This window comes from Chlorocebus sabaeus, chromosome 24, assembly GCF_047675955.1.
Source record: "Chlorocebus sabaeus isolate Y175 chromosome 24, mChlSab1.0.hap1, whole genome shotgun sequence".
Lineage (NCBI taxonomy): Eukaryota > Metazoa > Chordata > Mammalia > Primates > Cercopithecidae > Chlorocebus > Chlorocebus sabaeus.
The window spans coordinates 39,125,287-39,147,713 of NC_132927.1; the positions used below are offsets into that span (position 1 = coordinate 39,125,287).

The 22,427-nt window shown below is 36.5% G+C and overlaps 1 protein-coding gene across 1 annotated transcript in view; it reads right to left on the bottom strand.

Annotated features, from left to right (window-relative positions):
* The window catches only part of KCNH5 (potassium voltage-gated channel subfamily H member 5), a 336,051-nt gene that overhangs the window by 62,997 nt on the left and 250,627 nt on the right, over window positions 1-22,427 (bottom strand). The window contains exon 10 of the mRNA XM_007986913.3: window positions 11,132-11,328. Within this exon, the coding sequence (XP_007985104.1) occupies window positions 11,132-11,328 (197 nt within the window). The remainder of the gene's footprint in view (window positions 1-11,131; window positions 11,329-22,427) is intronic.

The window sequence follows — 22,427 nt, forward strand, 5'->3', positions numbered from 1 at the left end:
AGAATTCATAAGTAGTAGACATTTTAGAAACAAACAGTCTAGCGTCCAGCTAAGACGCCTCTAGAGAAACATGATGGTGAGGCAGGACTCAGACCTAAAATAAAAACAAATGTCTCAAATAGAGTGTTGAATAGACATTTGCAAGAAAAACAATTTGTAAAATGTCTTTTTACATTACGTTGCTTAAATACTTTTCTATCTATTAAAGGCTTATTTATTTTCTTCTTGTTTACTACTAAAATATGTATTTTCTTGCAATAAAAATAAACTCTGGTTTTATAAAGAAGAGCTGGCAAGAAACCAGAGAGTATAATCTATGGTTCAAAATGTTGGTAAATTACTGAATCCAGCCCCAACTTTGAATCTTGTGAAACTGTCCTTAAATAACTGCTTTGGAGGCATATTCAAGAGCAAGAGATCTGTGAACCTCTGTCCTGGTGACTAAATGTGGAAAAGTTTTTATTCCGTCTGGAAGCAGACCAACAGAGAGCCCTAAATAGAAGCAGCTTAAGGGCTTAAAAGACTCCATAATTAGGTCTCTGCTTCATCTAAATGCACATGACAAACTTCAGAAATTGTTGAAGGTCTGCCTCTTTCTACCCCCATCAGTGGAATGTGAGCCAGTGTGGAGTTGAAAAACGGAGGTTGCAGGCTCAGAACAGTTATCACCTGTATGGCCATGAGCGAATCACCTTACCTCCCTTAACTCACTTGTCTTACAGTGTTGATTTCAAGCTCAAACGCCATCACGTCTGTGGTGTGTAAACTGCGAAGTGACAAGCAACGTCATTTTGGAAGTGAAATTTCTACAAACCATAACATGTAAGCAGAGCTATTGCCAGCAGAGCCAGTGGGTCAGAGTGAATTTGCAGTCCTGATGATCAATTGAGGTAATGAGAGTTATAAGTAGACTCTGCTCAGATTCAAATGTGGCACGCAGGGTTTTCAGCGCAATCGTTTTCTCTTCAAAGTCCATCAGAATGGGAATAAGGCACTACCCTGACAATCACAGCCCCTGGCATCGGGTGATCTCAATTCACTCTACAGTGATATCAAAATTGCTGTACTACTCTGAATGCACTAGACAAGCCGCTGCAGGACTGTGCAGAATTTGCAGACACAAATGGTTAGAAACAGCAGCTGGGAGTTAACTCTAATCGTGATTTAACACCAATTAATAATGGTAATTTTCATAATCCTATTACATAGGGCTTATTGCCAAAGTTATCAAAGATATTGTGTGTTTTAGATAACGGTGATTATTCTGGTCAGTGATGATAAAAACTGCTGGGCAGCATGACAGATTAACATTTCAGTCATTCATTTAATTATATAGCAGACTCTATCCTGGCCATTGACAATAAAATATTACAGAAAATACCTACTGTATGGAGTTCATTGTTCAGTTGAAAAATAGAAATGTAAATAAGAAACCAAAGTACCATAACCAGTGTTACGAGAGAAGTAAACATAGATACTACATACTATTTGAGAGTTTTGTGGAAACCGTATTATCTTTTGTTCCAAGTATGGACAATATTTTAGTAATGTCTTTTCCACAGGATCAAGAATTGATGGATTTGTTGAACAAATGAGTTCTACTATTTTGTTTAGCTAATATACCATTGTGGGGAGGGTGGGTGAAGAAAACAAAGTAGTTGGAATACCCATTGCCATTCATAGAGCATTTCTTCAAAGATGCCTGTATTGCTACTGAAATACATGCAATCTGCGACACATGTACACCAAGCAAATACGTTAGTCCTGTTTGATATCCAATTCCAGTATGTTTTTCATCCACAAAAGATGATTGCCGCTGACATGCTTCATTGTTCACAGAAAAAAATGACATTCTGCGCTGCTGCTGCTGCTTATTATTCACCACAATAAGAACGTTTTCTGGAAAGAAAAGCATTATTGAGTTCTGAGCCTGTGCTAATGCCAGAGTGAACCCAAACCACTATTTCTTACCACTGGAACATCAAAATACAGGATTGCGACTATGCTTCTCCATAACATTGCCAGCTGGCTTCAGTTGATCTCTACTCAAGAACAGTGCCATCTGTAGAAAAGGACAGTGGCTTTTTAGGGTGAAAGGGAATCTACATGTACCTCTGTGTTCTGTTTTTCCATTTGACAATTTGAATTGATCATGCCTGGGGACATCTGTCTAAGTTTAAATAGCAATCCTTCTTAAATCACTGTAGGAGGGCGAGAACATTTTGCTGGTATTGATAATTACGCACTGCCCCAAAGTTATAAAAATCAGCACTGAAAGCTGCTGCTGCTGCTGCTGCACATCCATCCCCAGTAATGTTACACTCCAGCTGTAAGTTTTGATTTTAACATATTTTCAAAGTCATTTCTTCATATTTAACTTAAATATAAAACTTCATTGTTATAGACTGAAGATTTATGTCTCCCATCCGCAAATTCATATGGGGAAGCCTTAACATCTAGTAGGGCTGCATTTGGAGACAAGGCTTCTGAAAAAGTAATCAAGGTTACATGAGGTCATAATGATGACGCTCTGATCCGATAGGACTTGGGTCTTTATAAGAAGAGACTCGAGAACTCTCTCACTCTCTACAAACACAGGCACTTCAGGGATGCCATGTGAGCACACGGTGAGAAGGTGGTCAGTGGCAACCCAAGGAGAGAGACGTCCCCAGACACCATCCCTACTGCTCTTTGATTTTGGACTTCTAACCTCCAGAACTGTGAGAAAATAAATTTCTGTTGTTGAAACTACTCAGTCTATGGTATTTTGTGATAGTAAGCCAAGCAGACTAATACAAGGGTTAAAGAAATATTGGCAAGAGGTCCCAGATTAACCTGTGCATAGAGATGTTTAATAAAAATGAGTCCAGGCCAGGCAGGGTGGCTTACGCCTGTAATCCCAGAACTTTGGGAGGCCGAGGCGGGCAGATCACAAGGTCAGGAGATCAAGACCATATTGGCTAAAACGGTGAAACCCTGTCTCTGTTAAAAAACACAAAAAATTAGCCAGGTGTAGTGGCGGGAGCCTGTAGTCCCAGCTACTCGGGAGGCTGAGGCAGGAGAATGGCATGAACCCGGGAAGCAGAGCTTACAGTGAGCTGAGACTGCACCACTGCACTCCAGCCTGGGTGACAGAGCGAGCCTCTGCCTCAAAAAAGAGTCTAAACTAGAAACTATGGAGCTAAAGGAAGATGAGTCTCTGAAGCCACAATGGAAGCACTTCTTTGAGACCACAACTAAAGGATGTCAGTTTGACATCACTTTTATTAACATCCAGTGGGCTCCACTCCATGACAACAGCAAAGGTATTAGAACTCTAGAGCCATTTGCTTAGAAGCTTTAATTACACCAGGGACAAAATAAGCAGAGTCGTGGAGTGAAAAGACAATACTTCTCTGGCCATGACCACTCAATCTGAAACCACAAGAGGGTTTATACCCACCGATATAACATAAGACATGGTATTTAAAAGGGAAACCCACTCAATTATATAATTTTAGCCTGTATTAACATTGTTTGATCTTAGTGATTTTTTTTCTTTTTCAAAATTCAGTTTACATTCTATTTTTTTGCATTTTTGGAATTGGCTGCATAGTAATCTTTTGTTAGTTTTCAGCCCTAACAACAACAAAAAAACCCACATTCTCTACCTCCTATCAAACAAATCTCAGATTTTTCCAGTTCTATATGAAAATATTCAATTTTGTATTTTCTTTTTCTCCTTCCCTTCCTTTTTTTGATTAACTAATATTTTTAGTACACATATTTAGTACACATTTGGTGGTAAGCTTGTCAATATTTTTTGTAACTTCTAATATAAAAGTATTAACATCTTTTAAAAAATAACTTAAAACACAAAAGTGAAAAAGTAGCAGCCAGGCCCTGTGGCTCATGACTGTAATCCCAGTATTTCAAGAAGCTGAGGCGGGCAGATCACCTGAGGTCAGGAGTTTGAGACCAGCCTGGCCAGCGTGGTGAAACCCTGTCTCTACTAAAAATACAAAAATTAGCCAGGCGTGGTGTTGTGCACCTGTAATCCCAGCTACTCAGGAGGCTGAGGCAGGAGAATTGCTTGAACCTGGGAGGTGGAGGTTGCAGTGAGCCGAGATCGTGCCACCGCACTCCAGCCTGGGAGACAGAGCGAGACTTCACACCCCTATCAAAAAAAAAAAGTAGCAGTTTTTTTAATGTGAGAATTTTTATCTTTCTATGTATTTATACTAACCAGTACAGCAGTATTGACATATTAACAAAGAGTATATCAGAATGCAGTATTATCAGCAAGACAATATTACTGTATTCAGTAACACTTCTCAAACAGTACTCATATGAAAGTTAAATGCTTTCACTAAAATGAGATATTTTACTATGCAGGTGACAGATATGCTGTGGCCACACCAGACATGTTGGTTCATGCCCAGATTGAGAATCCTGTCCATTGACTCTGAACACTGCTTATTGCTTGTCTTGTTTTGGCTTCACTATTAGTTTTATCCTGAACCACAATACGAAAAACTAAAATTAATCTATGAATCACATGCAAATTCATGCCACATATTATCCTTCTCTATTAAAAATGAACACAATCAAGTATTGGATCTTACTGACAATCTTCTTCGAAATGCTTTTATTCTAGGTTAAATAATAGAAATATTACCAGCATGAGATTCCAAGGACTAGATTCTGGTCTCAGCTCTACTGCTAACTAGCTAAGTGAACTCAGGCAATCACTTAATTTCCTGGGTCTGAATTTCTCTCATCTTTAAAGAAAATAAAATGAACTTGGTGATATACTAGACTCTTTCTTATTCTAGAATATTCCTCTATTTGAAATGAAATCCTAACTCCAGTGTCCTTGTCACCTCCTGGAATCCTTCCCTGTGTCTTCCCCTTGGATAAACTGAACTCATCTCCTTTATGACCCCTGTGTACTGAGAATAACCCTCTTGTAGCACTTATCTGACTCATGATCTCTCACTAGACCGGAGCCTCCTGGAGAGCAGGCACCTGGTCTTTTGTGTCCACAACCCCATGGTTATGGGATAGGGGCTGGATGGATGCACGGCTATATGGTGAGCCAGCCAATACTTTCTGTGCCGCACTTCAACAAAGTGTCTCACGAGAAGACATACAGAAACAGCAAATAAAATTCTTCTCTCATCCTATTTAAATAGTCAATCTGGAGGAAAATATGTTCTTGCTATCTTGAAAGTGAAGAAAATATTCAGAAATAATTTAAAATCTCAGGCATGCTTATTGTAGCCAGCAGTGTTCATGTAACATATATTTTAAGTTTCAAGGAAATGAAATTCGCTTGACTGCCTTATGGACAAATATACCACTTATTTTTAAATGGTTCATTCTCTTTTACTCATAAAACATACTGTCTGTAGGTTTCAGCATCTTTTATGGAAAAAGAGGGTTACAACAAAATTACGAATATATCTGCTGATTTGAGGACCTTTGAGGACACAGATTTCCTATCAACCTTTATATATGGTTCATTGGTGGTCCTCAAATCCATGCCAAGGTCGGACAATCCACTAGGCAGATTCATAGAATTCTGCATATCATCATATTCATGGCTATGAGAGCATAAGATACAAAGAAAATTTAGCAAAGGGAAAAGGGGCATGGGCAAAGTCTGGGGGAAGCCAGGCACAAGCAAGAGCATCACAACACACGAGAAATGCTGTCAACCAGGGAAGTTCATTAAGGACTTGGTGCTTCTGGTTTTGTACTGGAGATGGTCACAAAGGCATCTTCTGCCTGACATATGCCAAAATTCCACACTTCAGGAAGGAAAGTTGATATTCAGCATCAATCCACCTTGTTAGAATAGACAGTTAAGGCACAAAGAGTTACTCATCAGTTAGTGGCGAGAGTCCCCCTGAAATCAAGTTCACAAGAGCCAGCTTTATAAGCAAGTCTTTCAAAGGACAATAGTCATATCTGCTAGGTTAACTCTTTTTTACACAAATGGTAAAAATCATTGTGCAACAAATAGGCAAAATGAGAAGAAGTGTAATATTAACTTTAAAAGTCTAATAAGAAGCCTTTAAAATGTAGGTGTCACCTGTGTTACCTTATGCAACAACCTAAGGTGTGTTGCTTACCTTCTTTGATGTATACCCAAGAGCTGGTCATCAATTTAACGAATACCATTTTGTCATTCCAGGAATTAGCATCTTGAATTGGTTAAATAAATACAAACATAAAGTAAGCAAATGAGTCAACTTTCCTCTGCTTCTCTCTCATCCCTTTTCTGAATATGTTTAAACTTATTGGAAACTATGGAATTGTGTTCTTATTATTGAAAAATAACCCAACCGGTCTTTTTGCTCAATTCAGTTTAGCTTTTGACTCTCACACATGGGATCTTAATCTCCAGTAGTCTGGTGGAGCCTGTGTACCTCTCCTCAATAGAATTGCTTTAAATGCACAAAATAAAATACACAAGATTGCAAAGGAAACACATATTGAAATCCTGTCATCAAAATATTTTCAAATAATTTACAGTATAGTAATCTATGTGCTTCTGTCTAGCAGCAGGTCTAATAACCATCATAATTGTTAAATAGTAATGAGCATAAATGGCATTTCAAGATATCTTCAGCACATATTATATATGAAAATACCCATTAATATAATTGCTTTTGGTACTGCTAATAACACTGTAGTTGTCTAGCAACCTTTCCAATTAAAGGAAAAGCTAAATGTCAGTTAGAAAATAGATAAAATTTTTTTCATCAAAATGTACAGGCCCCAGGTAAAAATCTCAGGTTTCTAGACCCATGAGACCAGGAGTTCATTAACTGATTCCACTTAGATCATGAGCTGTTGGACCAAGAGCAAGCAGACTTATTTTGTTTGACCACAGAATTTTAAAAACAAATCAAATTATTACCAAACAAATGTGCTTTCCCATAAAAATGTGCTTCTGACCTCTTGGAGAAAAAAAAAATATGAGGACTAAGCAGCACTAGCCCAGCATCCCCACAAGGCAATGTCCTACCAGACTGAGTAACAGCTGTCTCGTTCACATGTGAAATGAACTCTCCATTTTCACAGTAACTATAAATCCTTCCTTACTCTTTCATGCTATCTGCCTGCTTTATGTAGCTACTTCTTATTGATATTTGTGGCATTTTCCATCTCATAACCCTCTGAATAGGCAGCAAGTAGAAAATACTTGCTTTCTAACAAAGGTGGGGAGATTCTATTTATATGCCCACTGTTGTCCCCATTTAACTTCTTCCAGTCCTCTTTTTTCAACAATTAACACACTTAAGTCCCCTGGGCAGTCACCTGATTGTAAATAAAGTAATTGAAACACAATCTTGCTCATTTCTTTATGTATTATCTACAGCTTTGCTATTGACTAAGTTTTACCCCCTCAAAATTCATCTGTGGAAGCTCTTATCCCCAATGTGATGGTATTTGGAGATGGAGCCTTTGGGAGGTAATTAGGTTTAGAAAAGGTCATAAAGTTAGGGCCAGTGCGGTGGCTCACACCTGTAATCCCAGCACTTTGGGAGACTGAGGCAGGAAGATCACGAGGTCAGGAGTTCAAGACCAGCCTGACCAACATGGTAAAACCCTGTCTCTACAGAAAACACAAAAATTAGCCAGGCGTGGTGGCAGGTGCCTGTAATCCCAGCTACTCAGGAGGCTGAGGCAGGAGAATCGCTTGAACCTGGGAGGCAGATGTTGCAGTGAGTCGAGATCACGGCACTGCACTCCAGCCTGGGTGACAGAGCGAGGCTCCATCTCAAAAACAAAAAAGTTGGGGTCCTCATGAGGGACTTGGTGCCCTTATAAGATACCAATGAGCTTGCTTCCTCCCCCCGCCATCTCTCCACCTCCCCTTCTCTCTCTTATGTGGGAACACAGTGAGAAGTTGGATATTTGCAAGCCGGGAAGAGAACCCCCACCAGGGAACCAAATTGGCCAGTAATTTGATCATACACTTCCCAGCCTCCAGAACTGTGAGAAATAAATTCCTGCTGCTTAAGACACCCAATCTATCATATTTTGTTATGGTGGCCCAAGCTAAGACAGCTGCTTTCATACTACAGTGGAAAAGCTGAGTGACTGAGACTGGCCCACAAATTCAAAATTATTTACTATCTGGTCCTTGACAGAAAAAGTTTGCCAGCCCATGCTGTAGTTGTTTGATGGAATTACTAGTTATAGCTCTATGATTTTTACATAGAGGGGCTTAAGGATGGGTAGGAGGAGCTATATTTGCACAGTAAGCATCTTATTTTTCCTTAATGAAGATGAAGGCAAGCAGCTAAAGAAGGCTCACTTCCCTCCCTATTGCAGCCATGGAAAGCCATACGGTATACAAACCTCTCCTCTGAGCCACTAGATACACCTGTGTGGCCAGAACTGTACCACACCATGGCTGACAACTTGGATTCAAAATCTGCTCCCTTACTTAGCAGGAACACACCCTTAATCAATGGCTATGATAGCTATGAGATATCAATAGCATACTAAAGACATAGTTTCGGTTATAGAATTCACAACAAATGTCCATTGCAATAATTTTTACGATATAGCAATAAGAACAGAATATTTTCATTAATAGATCAATTGGAACAAAGTGAGTAAGTGAAAAAGAAACTATAAATTGCTGACAGCGTTTCTGTGGAATATTGTGGAAAAGAAAATATCAGCGACTTTGACAAGCTAAAACAACATGGTAGTCTAAAAAATACAGATTTTAGAATCATAGAGATGAATGCAAATGCAGGCCCTGACTCCTAAGTTATCTGGCAACTAGCTGTTCCAATCTCAGAACCTTACTCTCTTCATGGGTGAAATGGAGATTACACTGCTCTGTTTGTGGGTTGTTGATGTTTCATAAGATATTATAAGTAAACTATGTTGAAGTACCTGGCTATTTACAATATGTTCTCAGATGGTAGCTACTATTACTAATCATGAGATAATATTTCTCACCACTTATTTTTTTCACGAGAATATTGTTTTTCAGAAAATAAAGTGACCCTGAATGACACCCTTTTCCCACTATTTGCCAAGTTATTGAGACAACGCATTAAGAGCAGAAAGGCTACAATTATAAAAACTGACACCAGTTATAACAGGAAACAGGTTGTGAGGGAAGAAAGCTACCTGATGTTACTCAGCAAACTGGCACCCATGGAGACATGCACAGTGTGTCTGGGCCCCGTTCCAAAAACCAACAACAGTTTTCTGTCTCTAGCTTCTCTTCCTATCAGAAGTAGCCACACCTGTATGTACTCAGCTGTCACAACCAATGAATGTGTGTGTGTGTGTGTGTGTGTGTGTAAGAGAAAGAGAGGTGACAGATATTTTCCACTGGTGATCTGTTTTCATTGTCCCTCCTTGGCACCTTGCATTGCAAAGGTATCAGTTGGTTATTTGATATTAATCCCTCTGGGCCTGAGTTTTCTCATGTGATTTGAAGGACAAAATAGCTGCCCATTTTCTTTCACAGGAATATTATAAACATCAAGTCCTGAGAAATGTACAGATGTTGGACAGGAGTTTTCAGTAATCTTGCAGTATTTAAGAATACAGTTTTCCCTCGGTATATGAGGGAGACTGGTTCCAGGATCCCCTCACATACCCAGATCCTCACATACTGAAGTCCTGCTGTCCACCCTGTGGAACCCATATACAGGAAAAGTCGGCTCTTGGTATATGCACGTTTCAAATAATACAAATACTGTATTTTTCATCTGCATTTGGTCAAAAAAGATTGGCGTGTAAGTGGACCCTTGTTGTTCAAATCTGTGTTATTCAAGGACCAACCATACCACAAAAGTCAACTACCTAACAGGTTGCCTTGTTGAAGGGAAATTTGTCATTGCAGAAGGCAGAGCATAGACCGAAGGAGACATTCCTGCTTAATACTGAAAGGGATTCTGAGCTCCCTAACATGTAAGTAAGAAACTTCCACATTTAGTTAATATTTAACATCCCGCTTCCACATTCATCTACCTTCACTTTCAACTATTTGTGTTTGACATAATATTCACATTTAACTATAGATCTATTGAGCATAGGTACCTGTACTTAAGTCTGTGTGTCCTCTACAGCTATTTAATTCTGTCTTACAGGTTCTGGACACTCCATCTGTTTGATAACAAAAGTATGAACTGAAAATGATGTTCAAGTATAGATCAAATACATGTGATACAGCCAGCACAAACACTACTCCTGCTAGTCTCATCCTTTCTTGGAACCCTAAGTAGGAATTACATTGACTTAATTACATTCATTTCTACATTGCTACAGTATAGACATTAATTTATCCCTTTGCTTGATTTCTTCCCTCCCTGTTAACTACAGAGAAGATTTCATTTAAGCAGGTTATGGAAAGGAATGACTGTTATTTCAAAATACTTCACCACAGACAGGCGATCATTTTAGATAAAAATCACTTAAGTGCAGTTATCCAAACATGTATTTCATTCTTGGCAATGAAAAAGCCCTACCCAATGCCCAGTGACCTAGAAACCAGAAGTAGGAGATTTCTTCATGCAAATTAAATTTGTGTCACACTCATCAGTTAAAAAGTGGCAATGAAGGTTAAATGTGCAGCAGCAGTGTAACACAAAGGATTCCTATCCATATTTGCAGGATGTGTCAGTGTGGCTAATTAATTTTTGAGATAGTGTTCTTTGAAAGAGTAAACTTTGTGAATTGATTATGAAATGAGAAGTGCCTAAAGAGAGCTGAGAATATAAAATAGGCACCCAGCTTGATTAACTTTACCAGCTTTTAAAATACCCATATAATAAGGTAAAAGACACTGGAATTGATTTTATGGCAGTGTTACAAACTCCAAGAACCAACGACATCATAGGAGAGTTCACAGCTTGTTTCTCTTCAAGTCTGTTTTTCATTTTGTACATTAAATGGTAAAGATTCAAGTCTTTACTCATAGAAACAGGGTGTTTTTTCCCTTAAAAAGTTAGCAAAATATAAATAAAGGGAAGGAAAATTATGCCACTTTACATTGATGGGAATTTAGTGCTGCAAAACAAAGTATCTTTTCTACTCTTCAGCTAATAGAGCTGAATTAATCAATACTCTGGACACTAATAAGAAGAAGCAGACCCAGACAACATACCCGTTTCCTCAGATTGCAAGTAAGAGTGAGATTCCTTGAGAAGGAGTTTGCAAAAGCTGTATAAAAGTCCAGGACTTTGAGCAAGGCTTCCCGCTTGATGATGTGTAGGTCACAGTACGTCAGTGCTCGGACATTCGCACATGCATGGGCAAGGGTGGTTTCCTTCCAGAAGATGTCTCCAAATACATCACCCTTCCCTAGAAGACAGTATAAGATACATATTCAAGTATCTACTGCTGTTCTTATTGTAATCACTCTTGTTATTCAGTTTCATATACAGTATCGACCTTCTAGCATAATTTAGAGCGGAGGGTATAACCGCATCTATAAACACATAACAATATACAATGCTTTCATATAATATGGAACATCACCCTGAATTCAGTTATTGATGAAAATCTGGAGTGACATGAATAAATGGATCCAACAGAGAAGCCAAACACCTCATTTTAACAAATAATTTCATTATTTTCTGCCACCTTAACTTTTCCTATTTTGACTAGAAGGAGTAAAGATGACTACTTAGTTTCATCCTTGCCTTCTGGTAAAGATAATAAAATGCAACACAGAAGGATCTGCTGTAAATAAATCTAGGGCTGATCCAACATATATTAAACACACATTATTCAGTAACTATGAATTGTGCCCTAAGCCAATGAAAACTTGCCACGACTTAGTTCCCCAAGAATGCCCTTCCCTCTCTACCTAGCCAACCTTATACAGGTTCTCAGAGTCCAGCTCAAGAGCTCCCCATCCACAATGACAGAGCTGAAGGACCCAGCTTGAGTAAAACATGGAGACTCAAATGTGTTATCCCATGAACAGTTCTATAAAAAGTGCTACACTATCATCAAATGTAGACGGCTTTTAAACATTCTAGAAATCGCACAGAAATCACCTATTCACTTCAGAGCACTACCCACTGGTGGCCTGAACTCAACCATTTATCATTTGAAATCAAGTACTTAGTTGCCCAAATAAAAAGAACGAGAAAGAGTCTAAGGTTAAAGATCCCAAAGGCCTTTCTGCCGAGGCAGTTCCATAAAAGTCCCTGGTTTCTGAAGTGTAGTCAACTGCATTCTTTGTTCAACTTCTGCGTGAAAGGAAGAGTTCTAAAGTGAAAAAGACAGGGGGAGTATATCCAGGAGGGAAACATCTTCCTAGAGACACTCTGTTAATGATTTATTCTTTTTGCACTCAAACCACAGAGGTGAGCAACTATCTGCCGTCATCATGCAGATTAAAATCAGAACTAACAGGGAAAAAAAAAAAGAAGAAGAAGAAAGAACTTGCATCACCCTTCAGGCCAGCCAGACAACCAGAGAAAAAAGAAAATGTGTAACCACAGAAATGAGAGAGAGACAAAGACAATGACAAGACAGAAACAGAGAGGTTGAATGAGTGAGATTACAGATTCTTTGCTCACCTAGGTAGTTGGGAAGTTCTGAGGGAAACATGGGACTTGATTTCAAGCTTAAGAGGGACTTCAGGGTAGAAAGAGAAAACATGCACATGACTGAAGAGGTGACTAAAACCACCACGTGATCATGTGACCAGCATAAAACAACTATAATGAATATTTAATTAATCTTAAGCAATTCATTTGTTTCTGGACCCTCCAAAAATTCCTTTTAGTTCATGACACTGATGAGTGAATTAACCATCTAATACCCATTTATTTGCCCAAGGAAGGGAGATTAGAGACCTGGTATCCAAACAAAGTCTCTAGGGTTATACAGCATCATAATAACCAAAGGGAGACTGCAGTTATAGAAACTCTACCTCCTTTTATACAGATGAATTTCAGAACTCTGTACGTGGTATTCTCTTCAAACTAGTAATCCCAATTATAGGCATTTATTCAAATTGCATAACAAGAAGTACCAAATTTATTTATAAAATTGCTCACTGAAGTGAAATTTATAATCATAAAAAAATTAGAAATAAATGTCAATAAATAATGAAATAGTATGCAGACAAAAGGTATCATAAATTTTACAAGTGACATGGAGGTTATATAAGGTTATATAAAATAGTAAAAGCAGGATATCAAACCATACATACAGTACAATCTCATTTTATGTACCCCATCTCCCTACCCCCAAACATACATACATACATGCACACAAAGGGCAGAAGTAAATGCATCAAAAAGGTAGGTCCTCTCTGCATTATGGAACAATGTATGGTTTTCATTTTGTCTTATAATTTAAGTGTAATACTTTGTAAACAGAAAAGATCAACAACTGTTACATTACCACAGTTCCTGATGGTACCAAAAAAAAAAAAAAAAAAGCCAAGCTTTTAAAGGGCTGCTTTGATCTACCTCTTATTTCTTTTCCTTTTTATTCTTACTCTTTCCATACTGGATTTTTCCTTCAAGAGATAGAAAAAAAGGTCACTCTTCTCTATGACTCATTTCTGTATCATTTTCTTAAATTGTCAATTATAACCTCTTAACCATTTATAAGTGCTCATTACTTTACAGCTATTTGGTTTTCATATATAGTACACTTAATAATAATCAATGCTTTTGACTCAGTATTTTCATGTCTGAGAATCAAAACATTAGAACCACTGCATGTAATATTCATTACAGTGTTATTAATGATAACCCTAGATTTTTATTTAAACACTATATGTCCAATAGCTATGGCAATTGCAAAAATAAGTGTAAAATATCAATGTCCAAAGAATTAAAACAGCTTTTGAGACAACATGCAAAAAATTCTTAACTTACAATGTTAATTAAGAAATAAATATATGAAGAATAATATGAATATATTTACAGCTATAACAAAATATATAAAAATGAAACTGAGGTGCCAAGACTCAAAGAATTGTCAATTTAGAAATCTACTTTATCTTCTTTTCTTAAGACAATTCTCTTGATGGAACCAAAGTATAATGTATTTTATAATTATATGTTATTATATATAGTTTATTAGTCTGTTCTCACACTGCTAATAAAGAATGAAGACACACCCAAGACTGGGTAATTTATATAGAGAAGAGGTTTAATTGACTCACAGTTCTACATGACTGGAGAGACCTCACAATCATGGCCAAAGGCAAATGAGGAGCAAAGCCACGTCTTACATGGTGGCAGGCAAGAAAGCTTGTACAGGGGAACTCCCATTTATAAAGCCATCAGATCTCAAGAGATTTGTTCACTACCAGGAGAACAGTATGGGGGAAACTGTCCCCATTTTTCAATTATTTCCACCTGGCTCTGCCCTTGACATGTAGGGATTATTACAATTCAAGGTGAGATTTAGGTGAAGAGACAGCCAAACCATATCATATAATATACTATGTTATATAAATTTATCAATTAATACAAATTGAGCTAAAAGTCTAAAGGGATACAAGACTAAAATAAAACGCATTTAAATAATAACAGCAACTGGATTTAAGTGGTATGTTTATGCGTCTTTTTCTTCCTACTCTATGTTTTCCAAATTTTTCTATATTAAAAAACAGCAAACCATTTTCACCAATGTCTTTCATTATACTTCTTAATAAAACTGAATTCATAAAATATATACAAAGATCTATAGATCATAAATAAATATTCATTGATTATTAAGTGCATTTTCAACAGGTTAAAGGTACTCAAAATATAAAGGTAATTTCTTCTTACCAGTATGGGTCATTTTTAATTAAAGAATCATTCAAATATCTGTTATATATTTTATTTAACTTAACTGATGAAATTAAAAATTCTTACATTATTTCTGCCTAAAATTTTTAAATTTAAATTATTACATTAAATTATTATGTTTTTGGTATCATGGGAAAAAAAAAAGTCTATGATATAGTGAGAATAGCAATAAACTAGAATATGAACTCATGATAAACTTTACTTCCTGTTCCTCTCCCAAAAAAGTTTAGAAAAGCATAGCAAAATTAACAAAAGTAGATAATTCTGCTCCCAACATCAGAATTCACTTTACGTAATAAGCAATACTAATTGTTTCATTACATAGAATTTTCATTAGGATATGCAATATGTAAACTGGATATTAAGCTAATCAACCATTTCAAAGTGTGTTTACTTTGTTGGCTTTCTACATCACCTATTAAGCAATCAATTCACAAAAAACTTTTACCGCATTTCTGGAACTACGGTCATCTTTTAAAAAAATTAATTAATTTACCAGCCAAACTAAAGTTGGTTAATGTCCTTCTTCAAGCATATTATGCACATTTACTGTAAGTCATCTTGGAAATCATAGGCTGTGAAAATGTGGCGTTAGGCATGGAATATCTAATGTGCATGCGTCTAATATGCATGGAATAACTAATGAAGAAACACTTTTCTTTATTGTACAAAAGATTTTGCACACTTTCAGGGCTAGGAACTCCTGTTCATCTTCTTGACTACAAAACATTTGATGCTGGTTTTTAGGTCAGCTCCTGCTGGGTACAAGTAGTCTCTGCTATAAACATTTTAGAGCCAGAGATAACTAACCTCCCCTCAAATACTAAAATTAGTAGAAAGCTTGTGCTAAACATGAAAGTTGTTGTTTGGTCTATTTATATTTTCTCAGTTCTTTTCATCAAGTCTTATGAAGTATTTCACTGTTAAACTACAGGAAAAACGATTGTAAAACAGAAATAAGTGTTAAAGACTCATATAGTAGGAAACCGGAATATTTAAGGCAAAACAGAGACACAGTTACAACATAATTAAAGAAGTAATACAGACTATGGTATGCTTAGGGATTATGGTCCCCTAAGGGGCTGATTTTATAGCCAGATTTATTTTTTCAAATGTGAGACACATTATTTGGTGAGTTAATAACATAAATAAAATAAATGCATAAAAATTACCACAGTTAGGCAGGGTACGGTAGCTCATGCCTGTAATCCCAGCACTTTGAGAGGCCGAGGTGGGCAGATCATGAGGTCAGGAGTTCGAGACCAGCCTGGCCAACATGGTGAAACCCCATTTCTACTAAAAATACAAAAATTAGCCAGGCACAGTGGTGGGCGCCTGTAATCCCAGCTACTCGGGAGGCTGAGGCAGGAGAATGCCTTGAACCCAGGAGGAGGAGGTTGCAGTGAGCTGAGATCACGCCACTGCCCTCCAGCCTCAGTGACAGAGCAAGACTCAATCTCAGAAAAATAAATACATAAATAAAAATTACCATAGGTATTCATCAGTGAGAACTGCTAACTAATATATCCAACAGGTCCCAAACAAAATATCATCTGAATTTTACTTAGGTAGTTTTCTGTAAGTTTAGGGGTGTGATAGTGGCTCTATTTGAAGATTTTTCTATACAACGATCTTAATCCATGTATTCACTTCTTTTTTTAGTAAGTTTTATTTTATATACTTGAGATTTAACATGTAACATTATGGAATACATAAAGACAGTAAAATCACTATAGTGAATCACTATAGTAAAGCAAATTAACATGTCTATCATCTTACATATTTTTGATCGTGAGACGAAAGCAGCTAAAATCTACCTATTTAACAAAAATTTGTATTACAAACAGGCATAACCCTCATTTTATTGTGCTTTACCTTATTGCACTTGGCAGATATTATGTTTTTTACAAATTGAAGGTTTGTGGCAACTCAGCGTCAAAAGCCTATCAGCATCATATTTCCAACAGCATGTGATCATTTTGTGTCTCCTTTTGGTAATTCTCACAGTATTTCTAATTTTTTCATTATTATTATATCTGTTATGGAAATCTGTGATCAGTAATCTTTCATGTTATTGTTGTAATTGTTTGGGGCCACTACAAACCACAACCGCATAAGATGGCAAACCTAATCAATACATATTGTGTGTGCTTTAAGTTCTCCACTGATCCATCATCCCCCAACTCCCTCTTCCTCTCCTCGGGCCTCCCTGTTTTCTGAGACACAATAATATCAAAATTAGGCCAATCAGCAACCTTAAAATGGCTTCTAAGTGTTCTAGCAAAAGGAAGAATCACAAATCTCTCACTTCAAGTCCAAAGATAGAAATAATTAAGCTTAGTGAGGAAGGCATGTCAAAAGCTAAAAGAGGCTAAAAGCTAGGCCTCTTGCACCAAACAGCTAGCCAAGCTGTGAATGCACAGTAAAAGTTCTTGAAGGAAGTTACAAGTGCTACTACAGGGAACACATGAATGTTAAGGAAATGAAACAGACTTACTGCTGATAAGGAGAAAGTTTTATTGGCCTGGATAGAAGATCAAACCAGCCACAACATTCCCTTAAGCCAAAGCCAAATCCAGAGCAAAGCCCTAACTATCTCCAATTCTGTAAAGGCTAAGAGAGGAGAGGAAGCTGCAGAAGAAAAGTGTGAAGCTAGCAGAAATTGGTTTATAAAGTTTAAGAAAAGGAACCATGTCCACAACACCAAAATGCAAGCTGAAACAGCAAGTACTGATGTAGGAGCTGCAGCATGTTATGCAGAAGATCTGCTAAAATAACTGATGAAGGTGACTAGACTAGACAACAGATTTTTAATGCAGATGAAACAGCCTGCTATTAAAAGAAGATGCCATCTGGGACTTTCATAGAAAGAGAGAAGTCAAACACTGGCTTCAAAACTTTAAAGGATAGGCTAACTCGTTAGGGTCTAATGCAGCTGCTGACTTTAGTTGAAGCCACTACTCCTTGATTACTCCCAAAGCCCTAGAATCTTAAGAATTATGCTAAATCTACACTGCCTTTGCTCTATAAATGGAAGATCAAAGCCTGGATGACAGTGCATCTGTTTATAGCATGCTTTACTGAATATTTTAAGCCTACTGTTGAGAGCAACTGCTCAGAAAAAAAGATTCATTTGAAAATATGACTGCTCATTGACAATGCATCTGGTCATTCAAGAGCTCTAATGAAGATGTACAAGATGAATGTTGTTTTCATGCCTGCTAACACAACATCCATTCTGCAGCCCATGGATCAAGGAGTAATGTTGACTTTCAAGTCTTATTACTCAAGAAATATATTTTGTAAGGCTATAGCTGCCATAGATACTGATTCATCTAAAGGATCTAGGCAAAGTAAATGGGAAATCTTCTGGAGAACATTCAGAATTCTAGATGCCATTCAGAACACTTGTGATTCATGTGAGATGTGAGAAAGCCAAAATATTAATATTAACAGGAGTTTGGCAGAAGTTGATTCCAACCCTCATGGATGATTTTGGGAGCTTCAGACTTCAGTGGAGGAAGTAATTGCAGATGTAGAAATAGCCAGACAACTAGAATTAGAAGTGGAGTCTGAAAATGTGGATGACTTGTTGCAATCTCACTATAAAACCAACCAGTGAGAAGTTGCTTCTTATGGATGAGCAAAGAAAGTGGTTTCTTGAGACAGAATCTACTCTTAGTGAAGACGCTATGAACACTGTTGAAATGACAAGAAAGGATTTATAACAGTTCATAAACTCCGTTGATCAGACAGTGGCAAGAGTTTGAGAGGACTGACTCCAATTTTGAAAGAAGTTCTACTGTGGCTAAAATGCTATCAGTCAGCATCACATGCTATAGAGAAATATTTTATGAAAGGAAGAGTCAGTTGATGCAGCAAATTTCATCATCATCTTAGTTTAAGAAATTGTCACCTCTATTCCACCCTTCAGCAACCACCAACCTGATGAGTCTGCATCTGTCAACATCAAGGCAGGACTGTCCACCAGCAAAAAGATAACAACTCGCTGAAGGCTCAGATGATCATTAGCATATTTTAACAATAAAGTATTTTTAAATTAAGATATATGCATTGTTTTTCTAGACATAATATTATTGCACACATAATAGACTAAGCATAATGTGAACACAACTTTTATATGCGTTGGGAAACCAAAAAATGGGTGACTCTATTACAACACTGGCTCTATTATGGTGGTCTGGTACCAAACCAACACAATCTCTGAGATATGCCAATACAATATTATTAGCTACAGTCTTCATATATACATTAGATCTCTAAACATGTTCATCCTACATGTGTGCTACCTTCTACCCTTTGACCTACATGTACTCATTTCCTCCCACCCCACTCCACCTCCCCACGACTGTTTTATTCTCTATCTTTGTATATTTGACTTTTTAAAAAGATTCTACATATAAGTGAGATCAAGTAATAGATTATTTATGTGTCTGGCTTATTTCACTTAGTATAATGTCCTCAAGGTTCATCCATGCTGTGGCAAATGGCAGGCTCTCTTTCTTTTTTAAGGTTGAATAATATTCCATTGCATATACATACTACATTTTCTTTATCAATTCATCCATCAATGGATACTTCGGTGGCTTCCATATCTTGCCTATTGTGAATAATACTGCAACAAACATGGGAGTGAAGATATCTGTAGGAGGTGATAAATTCATCACCTGTGGGTATTTACCCAGTAGAGGGATACTGGGTCACACAGCAGTACTATTTTTAATTTTTTAATAAATCTCCATCTCGTTTTCCATAATGGCTGCACCAAACTACATTCCCACCAATAGTATACCAGGATTCTCTTTTCTCCACACCCTCATCAACATTTATTATATCTTGTCTTTTTGATAATAGCCTTCCTAACAGGTGTGAGGTGATATCTCATGATGACTTTAATTTGCATTTCCCTGATGATTAGTGATTTGAGCACCTTTTCATATACCTGATGGTTATTTTTATGTTTTATCTGGAGAAATTTCTGCTCAGGTCTCTTGCTCACTTTTTAACAGGGTAATTTATTTTCTGCTATTGAGTTGTAAGAGTTCTTACATACATGTAGTTTGCAAATATATTTCCCAGTCTATAGGCTGCCTTTTCATTTTGTTGATTGTTTCCCTTGTTGTACAGAAACATTTTAGTGTGATGTAATCCTACTTATTTATTTTTGCTTTTGTAGCCCAAGCTTCTGGTGTTATATCCAAAAAGTCATTGCCAAGGCCAGTGTCAAGGTATTTTTCCTGTATGTTCTCATCAATGTGTTTTATGGTTTCAGGTCTCACAGTTAGGTGTTTTATCCATTTTGAGTTGATTTTTTGTGTGGGTGGAAAATAGGCTCCTAGTTTTATCCTTTTGCATGTGGAAATCCAGTTTTCCCAGCACTATATATTGAAAAGACTACTAATTTCCCACTGTGGTCTCTTGGCACCCTTGCTGAAAATTAGTTGACCATATATGTTTGGATTTCTTTCTGGGCTCTCTGTTCTGTTCTACTGCTCCATGTTTCTTTTTTATGCCAGTACCACACTGTCATAATTACTAGACATTTGTAATATAATTTTAAATCAGGAAGTGTGATGCCTCCAACTTTGTTATTTCTCAGTATAGATTTTTGTCTATTTCAGTTTTTTTCTACAGTCTCACATGAATTTGAGGATTGCTTTCTCTATTTCTTTAAAAATGTCATTGGAATTTAGATAGCAATTGCTTTGACTATGTATATTGCTTTGGGTAGTATGTACATTTTAACAACGTTAATTCTTATAACCCATGAACATAGGCTATATTTCCATTTATTTGTGTCTTCTTCAATTCTTTCTTTCTTTTTTTTTTTTCTTTCACTGTTCCTTGTGGAGCAGGGCTAACTTATTGGTGGTATACCCAGAGCCATCTGATTTCTTTCATCTATGCTCTATAGTTTTCTGTGTACAGATATTTTACCTAGCTAAATTCATTCCTATGTATTTTTGTAACAATTGTGAGATTTTTTCTTGATTTCTTTTTCAGCTAGGTCATTATTTGCATATAGAAATGTTGCCAATTTTTGTAGTTGATTTTGCAACCTGTCACTTTACTAAATTTGTTTATTAGTTCTAACAAGGTTTTTGTAGAATCTTTGGCTTTCTTTACATATAGAATTGTGTCATCTACAAACAGATAATTTTACTTCTTTCTTTCTGTTTTAAATGCCTTTTAATTATTTTTCTTGTCTGACTGCCTTTGCTAGTACTTCCAGTGCTATATTGAATAGAAGTGGTGAGAGCAGGCATCCCTGCCTTGTGCTGGATCTTACTGGTAAAGTCTTTAGTTGTTCCCCATTGATCATGATGTCATCACCACTAGACCATCATATAGGAAATGCTTAATGGAGTTCTTCAACTGGAAATGAAAGGATAATAACTACCAAAATGAAAATATATGAAAGTATAAAACTCACTGGTAGAAGTAAATACAAAGTCAAAAGCAGAATATTCCATTACTATAGTAGTAGTATGTAAATCTTCCAAATCTCTAGTATGAAGGTTAAAAGTCAAAATGGTCAAAAATAACCATAGCTACAGTAAGTAACTTACAGTAAGTCACAAGAAAAGAAGAAGAAAAAAAAGGACCTACAAAACAACCAGGAAACAATGAACAAAAGGGCAAGAATAAGTCTTTACCTATCAATATCCTTAAACGTAAGTGGATTAAACTATCCAATCAAAAGACAGGGTGGCTGAATGGATATTAAAAAAACAAGATCCCACTATATTCTACCTATAACGACCATTTTAGTTTTAAGAACACACGTGGGCTGAAAGTTAAAGAATGGAAGATATTCCATGCAAACAGTCGTCAAAAGAGAGCAGAGGTGGCTATATTCACATCAGATGAAATAGATTTCAAGTCAAAAACTGTCACAAGAGACAAATAAGTTCATTATTTAATGATAAAGGCATCAATGTATCAAGTATATAACAACTGTTAATATATATGTACCCAACATTGGAGTATCAAAATATACAAAGCAAATATTAATGGACTTGTGGGAAAAAATGTATAGAGATGCAATAATAGCAGGGGACTTCAATAACCCACTTTCAACAATGAAAAGATCAACCAGATAGGAAATTAATAAAGAAATATTGGACTTGAACTGTCCACTTTTATTTATTAGTCAGTCCTTCACTATAAGTTATCATTGCAATTGGCTCATAAACTTCATGATAATTACATGGGCCCAAAAATATTCATTTATAGATGAATAAGACTATATGTTTTTAATTATATTATTTCAAATGGATTCAACTATGTACAAACTACAAGGGTCATAAAGTAATATTTTAAAAAGGAAGAAGAGAAAGAACAAAATAATGAGTATTAAAATTAAGAAATTATATGGGTTTATTAGAATAAAATCTTTTAAAACATTTAGAAAAGATGTCTGTCAATCTTCAACGATTGATGTCCAAAGTCATTATGTTAAAAATCATCATAGATACAAGCTTGAAGACATTTTCAGAGAAGCAAATAATAATTCTTATCTATTAAAAAAATAACTGATTTAGCTTGTAGCTTTTTTACACACACACAGAATGAGCCAAATAGCTCTTATTAAGCAGCAGTAAAGAGAAG